The sequence below is a fragment of the Myotis davidii genome, unplaced genomic scaffold, assembly GCF_000327345.1.
Source record: "Myotis davidii unplaced genomic scaffold, ASM32734v1 scaffold327, whole genome shotgun sequence".
Classification (NCBI taxonomy): domain Eukaryota; kingdom Metazoa; phylum Chordata; class Mammalia; order Chiroptera; family Vespertilionidae; genus Myotis; species Myotis davidii.
This window is the reverse complement of record NW_006298628.1, coordinates 1,052,457-1,060,743: the sequence shown is the minus strand read 5'-3', so window position 1 is coordinate 1,060,743 and position 8,287 is coordinate 1,052,457. Positions and strand designations below refer to the sequence as shown.

General features: G+C 39.2%; 1 protein-coding gene across 7 annotated transcripts in view; it reads left to right on the top strand.

The window, feature by feature from the left end:
• Window positions 1-8: 8 nt before the first annotated feature.
• Window positions 9-8,287, top strand: part of LUC7L3 (LUC7-like 3 pre-mRNA splicing factor) — a 20,370-nt gene continuing 12,091 nt past the window's right edge. For 4 of the 7 annotated variants that reach the window (XM_015570839.1, XM_015570838.1, XM_015570837.1 and 1 more), the window contains exons 1-2: window positions 9-76; window positions 5,704-5,770. In XM_015570839.1, the coding sequence (XP_015426325.1) occupies window positions 11-76; window positions 5,704-5,770 (133 nt within the window). In that variant the 5' untranslated portion in view covers window positions 9-10. Of the gene's footprint in view, window positions 77-5,697; window positions 5,771-6,829; window positions 6,916-8,287 lie in introns of those variants that run through there. The other 3 variants (XM_015570841.1, XM_015570842.1, XM_015570843.1) reach the window with 3 other exon arrangements.

The window sequence follows — 8,287 nt, the reverse complement described above, 5'->3', positions numbered from 1 at the left end:
AAATGAGTTAATGGGCCGGGACCGAAACCTGGCCCCGGATGAGAAGCGCAGCAACGTGCGGTGGGACCACGAGAGCGTAAGTCCCGCGGGCCTTGGGCCTGTGCCCGGGCGCCGTGGGGGAGGGAGGCGGCGGGGTTTGGGGCCCGCCGGGCCCCGTCGGGGCGCCAGGACCGCGACGCTGTCGGGTGTCTGATCCCGTGGCTGGTGGGAGCCGGGAGCGAGGCCGGGGAGGGAGGAGTCTGCCCGGGTCGGGGCAGGAGGGATGATTTGTTTTGGTTTTGGTGTCGAGGCAGCGCAGGGGACACGCGGGGAAGGAGTTACTGTATCGGGGGCTCCAGAGTCTTCATTTCATAATGGAATAGGGAAAAGCACACGTCTTCCCGTTATTTGGGCTGAGCGACGTAGCGAGACCGACGTTTCTGGCCAGGGTTCGTGGGGACAGTAGTCCGATTTCTGAATGGAGGCTTATCTGGGGAAATGAATCTTTAAAGAGGACCTAACTTGGTCGGGTTCACCCGTATTTGCAAAGGCTTGTTTGCAAATGTCGTTGGATAGCAGCACGTTCTAGTTAGCTCTTAGAAAACTCGCTTGGTTCTCTGACCCTGTGAGTGAGGGTAACTGTTACACCCCCAGTTTCACGGGTGAGGCTCGGGAGGCTCGCCCACCCGGGACCTGCCGGCCGGTTAAGTGGCGATGCCAAGTCTTGGTAGCCCTGCTCACACTTCCATGCCGTCGGTTCTCTGAAAAGACCCTCATGTGTTCCAGGTGTTTTGAACGTGGAGCAATAACGGTTATTTTAAGTCTTACCTGAAGAACAGACGTAGGGTTTTAGCTTTACTTGGCTTGCCCTTATAATCAAACAACATGGTAATTTAAAGGCAGTCGCTGATCAAAATATGAAGGAATGGTTAAACAAGTAGAATTTTTTTTTTTAAAGTTAGTTGCTTACTCTCTAAACACAGGCTTTGGCTAGAGTAAAATCTCTTTGCAGCACATGGAAACAAGTTGGTGCCACCCGAGTCCTTTCCGTGCATCAAAACATGCATGTGTGTTTAAAGCAGCGGTTCTCAACCTGGGGGTCGAACGACCCCTTCACAGGGGTCGCCTAAGACCATCGGAAAACACATATATAATTACATATTGTTTTTGTGGTTGATCACTATGCTTTAATTATATTCAATTTGTAACAATGAAATTGGGGGTCACAACAACATGAGGAACTGTATTAAAGGTCGCGGCATTAGGAAGGTTGAGAACCACTGGTTTAAAGGATCGGGATGCTACCTGATTTCCATAGTGTGAAGGGTTAAGGTAGAATCCCATATTTGGCATGGACCTCAAGAGAAGTGAAGCTTTTAGAAAGTTTGTAGGTTTTTAATATTTTGGGGTCCCCCCCCCTTATTTGTCTAAATAGGAGACAGTAGTTTTGTTGTTTGTCTTAACCCTTTTTTTTGTAGGCATTTCTTTTTCACCATGAGGTAACTTTTTCCTTTACCACTTAACTCAGTAATCTTTCCATCTAAGTTTTCCCTCAGAAAAGGATTTAGTTGATGACAAAAAAGACAATTATCAATTTTGAATCAAAGGAAAAATCGCTTTTGATTGCCTCCTTGTGGACTAGAGCCGCCTATGCTGTACCTCCTTGGTTTTTTGAACAGGGTTGTGGAGAAACTTTGTTTCCGTGGTGGTATCTATTCCCACATTGCATTATAGTTACAGGTTTATAACATTAGCAATGAGGCTCTCAGAATAGCAACTTAGGTTTTATGTCATCTCAGCTGTTTTAAATCTGTTTACTTTTCAGTTTAAGTGCTTCTCGCTGATTTAACTTTCTATACTTGTCACCAAAGTATTTATGCCTTTAATGACAGATTGCACTTGGTTCCAGATTCAGAGATTTGAAAAAGTCAATTACTAGTATTTCAGATTCAGGACTGCAGGGGAAAGGTTGGCGTTGACCAGGAACAAAGCACATGGCCTCTTCTAAATAAGTCAGAATTACTGGAGGGTATAATAAAGCTGGGGAAGTTCGTGGCTCCACTTCCGGGTCATTTGGCTATTCTATGCTGGCTGTTAGTGCTAAAATCTTGGAGTAAGGGCAACTCCTGCATATAAATGTAGGGGTTTCACCATCGTAACCTGATATTTCAAAATATTTTTCCATTTCCATTCCTATAGTAATTGAAATTTTTTTCTTTGCAAGTTTTGCACTAGTTGGGGAAAGCAATTTCGGCTGGATGGAGTTATTTTGTTTAATGATTGAAATGGAAACTTTTACCTTAGTGGGTTTTTTATTTAATTTTTAAACATTTATTATTTTAGAGAGAGAAGAGGGGTGAGGGGAGAGACATACATCAATTTGTTGTTCTGTTTATTTATGCATTCATTGGTTGTTTCTTGTATGTGCCTTGACCAGGGATTGAACCGGCAACCTTGGTGTATCAGGATGTTGCTCTTAACCGACTGAGCTACCCCGCTAGGTCTTTACCTTATTGTTAAAAGTCATTCCTAGATGTCTATATGGGACCTGTATAATTTGTTTTAAATGTGGATTTCTGCATCTCACCCCTGACCCCATTCTAATTATGCATGTCTGGGGGAAGGCTCCAGAAATCTGCATATTTTATAATGGCCTCTTAAGCATTCTACTGCTTCCTAACCCACCTCTTAGTCCTGGGCTCTTAATTGTGAGTAGCACTTGGGAAAGCTCGTTTTTAAGTGTAAGGTGCATCTCTGATACACATTATCCACCTTTCATTTATTTGTAATGATGTACATATTACCACTACCAAAAGTGAGTCTTGGGAAGGGCCTTTAGTACTTAACAGGTGTTCCCAACTCCTTTGCAGATTGCTTTGGATTTGAGGGAAAGTTTTCAGCTGAAGTGAAATCAGCCTTAGTGTTCCAAGCATTCATTGACACCTTTTTTTTTTTTTGCCTCGTTTGTTAATATTTTATTCCTTGTGATTGTATTTTGCGTTAAACAGTTTTGTTAATCCTAACCAACTGCAGTAATGAGGAAAGCATATGATTTTAACTTCCTAGTGAGAGCATCTTTCAGTTAGTGTCCACAGAAGATTTCAGTGTTTGCCAGAGAAAGCATTAGAAGCCTTGTTATTAACAGAATAGATAAGAATTTTGTAGTTCAAAATGAGATTTTTACATTATAGATCTCAACCCAAATGTGAAATTATGTAACTGTTGACTTAACTCTAATTCTCATTATACCTAAAATGAGATTTCTTTTATCATTTATTAAATTGAAGTATGCCCTCTGTTCAGTGGAGGTTTAATTATTTAAAAAGGGAATTGAGCCCTGGCCAGGTAGCTCAGTTGGTTAGAACATGGTCCTGACATGCCAAGGTTGGGGGTTCGATCTCAGTCAGGACACATACAAGAAGTAACCAATGAATGCATAATTAAGTGGAACTACAAATCAGTGTCCCTCTCTCTGAAACATTTTTTAAAAGGGGGAATTGAATTAAATGTTCTTTTCTAAAATCTTCAAAATGTTAACAAACATTGTCATCAACTTTGGAAGTTACTTAGAAAAGAAAAAAACAGTTAAGACTTCTGTCCACCATTTTTACTTGTGAGCGTTCAAGTATTTTACTAGATATTTTTAATTCAGAGTCACCAGAATGTTCTTCTGTCAGAAATGCAGGCATTTCCTCCTGCCTTACTCTATGCATGGCAGGCAGGTGAGTGTTGGCTTCTCGAAATTGCCAGCAGTCTGTGTTAATATGTGTTCTTAACTGCTGTTTACTTTTTCTCCTCAGAGCATTCATAAGGAGTAGGGTGAATAGTTTGAGCTTCCATGTACCCATACCCAATATGACATTATCAACACATGGCCAATATTATTTCCTCTATATTCTCTGCCCCTTCCATTATTTTGGAGAATTCATCACTCAGTCTTAATGATACCATTATGTATTTCTAAAATACAGAGACTAAAAAAAAGGACAATGCTATTATCACACTGAAAATGTTAAGGTATTTGATTGATTGCTTTAGGGAAAGTGTGGGTGTGTACTGTATCATTAGACTTGATTTCTTCACAAGGGGAAAAAGTAGCTTAAGTTAGTAATGTAGTGCTTCCTTATTTTATGAAATTATGCTTAATTTTCTCATTTGTTAATTGTAAATTGGGGGAATTCCTGCATTCATTCAACAAAAGTGTATTGCTCTTAAGCTATAGTAGTATATAGCATAGTATAGATACAGCACTTGGCCTGAGAGAACACAGTCTGGTGGCAGATATGAAGGAGTGAATGCACTTTATAACACAATGTGATGAGTGCCACAATGGAGAAAAGCACAAATGAGAGGTGCACCTAACCCAGCCTTGGGGTATTCGGGAAAGGCCTCCTGAAATGACCCTTAAATACTGGGACCTAAAGGATTAGTCGGAATTAGCCTGAAGGAGTGGGAGAGAAGACAAGTGTTACTAGGGCCTGAGGAATCTTAAATAGTGTTATAGCTAAGGCTCTTGGTGGGTTTTTTTGGAGGGGAGGGGGGTGCATATGGCTAGATGGGCATGCTATGGAAAACTGATTAAAATGTTACCAACAGTTTGAGTAGGCAGTAAAAAGACTGAACCATAACTGCAAAGGTGTATATGTGATAAAAGGCATGCAAATGAATGACAATAGAAAGTGTGAACACGGTGTAGTTGAACCCTGACACAGTAGGTTATCAGGGACTGAATATTTTTGTTATAAATTCTTACAGTAAACATTTTCTCTTAAAAAAAAAAACCCACTCAATGAATTCAACTCTTTTAGCTAAAAAGAAGCATTTGTTTCCAGCCAGAGTAGTCATTAAGCCAGCAATTTTCAACCTTTTTCATCTCATGGCACACACAAACTAATTACTAATATTCTGCGGCACACCAAAAAATATATTTTTTGCTGCTGTGACCAAAAGAAAAGTATAATTGCCATTCACATCACACGCTATTGTTGTGTTGGCTGTTGTCATTTTTTTTAAAACAATCTAAGGAAAGAGAGGTCAATGCCCCTGACTAAATTTGGGTATTGCATGTCTTAAAAATTCTTTTGGCACCGTGGTTGCGAATGGTTCAACCATGGTAGAAGTGAGTAAGGTTACAAAGTGATAGGCATTCTTTTTTTTTTTTTAACCCCCATCAGTAAAATTTCCAGGTATTCCTGATTTTTAAATGAAAAAAATGTATATGACAGTTTCAAAATAATAGGTTAACTGTTGCCAACATGATAGATTTAAAATGGGAGTAGAGTATCAAAAGCAGAAATTGGATGTTATCTTTATTATGACTTGGTTCTGTAAATTGGTTCGGGTCTTTAACAGTGTTAGAACAATAAGAACAGTGTAGGGTGTTTTGGTTGTTTTTTTGTTTTTTATAAAAAACAAATACTTTTTTTCTAGATATCATCCCATACTTGTTGCTATTGGGGGGGGCGGCGGACGTCAGTGGTTAGTGATTTTAAAAGCTGGTATCTCTTTGTTAGTCTTACATATCTCACTGAAATGCAGGAGTCCAGAAGCCACTAATCACCTAACTAATAAAGGTCTAACAAATGAAATTGTTCTTATACTTACTTGGTTGAAAGATGAAGATCCAGAAATGAGAAAATAGTTATTTGACACCTTTTCCTATATAGTTTTAAAACTGAAAATTTTTAAAAGTTAAGGTTAAGCACCTTTGTTTTTCTTCACTAGGTTTGTAAATATTATCTCTGTGGTTTTTGTCCTGCGGAATTGTTCACAAATACTCGTTCAGATCTTGGTAAGTGAATTTTCTATGTAACAATCAAATTTATGATTTAAAATGGCACTTTACCATTCTGAAAAGTTTTATCTTAAAGGATTGTTGATAAAGAAATTTCTTTCCTGGCTTAGATTTTGGACCTATTAATAAATGTCAGTTTAGTTAATTATACCTGTTTGTTTACATTCCCTCCTGAATCCTATCCACTAAAATGAAATTTTAAAAACAAAAAAGGTATAAATGGAAGAGGAGATATCATTAGAAATGTCAACAAATTTTTGGAAGATGACAAAGTGGATGGAAGAGTAGCTACAAACTCAACAGAGCAGAGAAACCTGTACCCTAAAATTTAGCCTGCAGAAGGGGATATTAAACAGAAATGAGTGTTTGATCAGCAAAACTGTGGACAGACTCGGGATTTGGAGGCACCAGGTACCATAAGGCAGAGTTGAGTCACGGGACTGAAAATGGAAAGTCTAGTTAAGGGTTTTTCCACCTTGACATTTGACATTTTGAGCTGAGTAATTTTCTTGTTTTTAGGGGTCTGTCCTGTGTTTTATAGGATGTTTAGCAGCATCCCTGGCCTCTAGCCTCTAGATGCCAATAGCAACCCCCAATTGTGACAACCAGAAATGTCTCCAGGCACTGCCAAATGTCTCGGTGGAGACGGACATAATACCCCTCTGTTGACCACTAGTCTAGGTGATCCAGCCCTTAAAACCTGTGCATATGGTGATTCTTCCTCTCTCATTCCTGAGGGTTACTTTCTGGAGAAATTAAAGAGACTCTAGTTCAACTGAACCACAAGATTAAAAACAACAACAAAACAACTGACTTACTATTCTCCCAAGGATTGTACATAACTAGTATTGTTTTAGAACCATAAAAGAGAAGTTCACTAAGCACAATGCTTGCCCTATAGCATTAGGAGCATATCAGGCCTGGAAGAGTTTAGATATTGGGACTCCAGACATAGCACAGGGCAGTAAAGAGTAAAATTGAAGACTGTGAGAGATTAACTGAGTCTATATTCTTAATAGTGGGGTTTTCCCATTCCCTCCTCTGCCCTGTTCCTAGAAGAATACAGCCAGATGTTTTTCCCCAGGCAGAAGAGAAGAGGATTCTTTAGAGAAAGTGAACAGTTCCCGAGAAGTGATCTACAGGTACTGATCCTTGGGGAGTTCTTCTAAAAGAAAGTCTTGATGCCTGATTTTCCAGTGGGTAAAGCTCCTATTAGTTGACAAACCCTGCCTGTGCATACCAACTTCCAGTCAGATGTTGGAAGTGTTTCCCAGGCAAGGACACCAGTCAGACATTGAAGAAAACCTTCCACATGAAAGATTAACCAAAACTAACGGTGAAAAAGAATTTAGTGGAGTTAGACATAAGGAAAACAAAGTTTTAACTAAATTTAGTATCAGAGAAATTAGAAGATATCAGGAAGAATAGGATGCTATATAAAAATGAAACTTTTGAAAAAACCAAAAAGAGTTCTTGAAATTAGAACTGGAGAAATCTGAAATGAAATCATTGGAAAATTTTGAGAATAAAATCAAGAAAATTTGCTGGAGTGTTGGGTCATCGGACAGAAAATATTTAAAATATTAGCCCAGCTCTCTTAATAGCTGAAGTAAGAGTCTAGATCAGTGGTTCTCAACCTTGGCTGCACATTAGAATCACCTGGGAATCTTTTTAAAATCCTGATTTCTGGGCCTTATCCTCTGGAAATTCTGTTTCTTTGTTACTAATGTTGTGGCCCCACCCCATAACAAAGAAACAGAATTTCCAGAGGATGAGGCCCAGAAATCAGGATTTTAAAAAGATTCCCAGGTGATTCTAATGTGCAGCCAGGGTTGAGAACCACTGGTCTAGATAGAGAAAACAGAAAGGAGAAAAATTTTAAATTTGCAATACTGGAGGATGTTAGTCTCTAGATTGAATGTGGTCTTCATGTACTCAGCACAGTAAGTGAAAAAGATCCATACCAAGAAGACACACCATTGTGAAATTTCAGAACACCTTGGGGGTGGGGCACACAAGATTGTGAATCAGACTGGCTTCAGATTTGTCGGTAACAACACTGGAAGCTTGAAGACATTGGAGAAACACCCTGAGGATTCTGACTGACAAATATTTTTACCTAGGTTGGCTTTATGGCCAAAGGTAAAAGTGTGAGGGTGAAAAGAGATTTTTTTTTTTCCAGACATGCAAGATCTCAACATATATACCTCCCATGAACCTTTTCCCTGGAAATTACACCAACACAAGGGCATAAAGAAGGAGAAAAACAAGAGATCCAGTAAACTGCATTCAAAACAGACCAGAAAAGGAATTTCTTAGGATGACAATTCTGTTAGTGGGCTTAGAAAATAAGCAGCCCATATTGAAGAGATCAGAAAATTCATGGAAGAAACTGAAGCTGATTTTCTGATATGTTTTGAATCTTGAAGGAAGTTATTGTTGAGATAGTTTCTATAGCTGAGTTAAAGTGTTTGAGAAGAATTTGGAAGTAAATAGAAAACTAAACAAATGAAG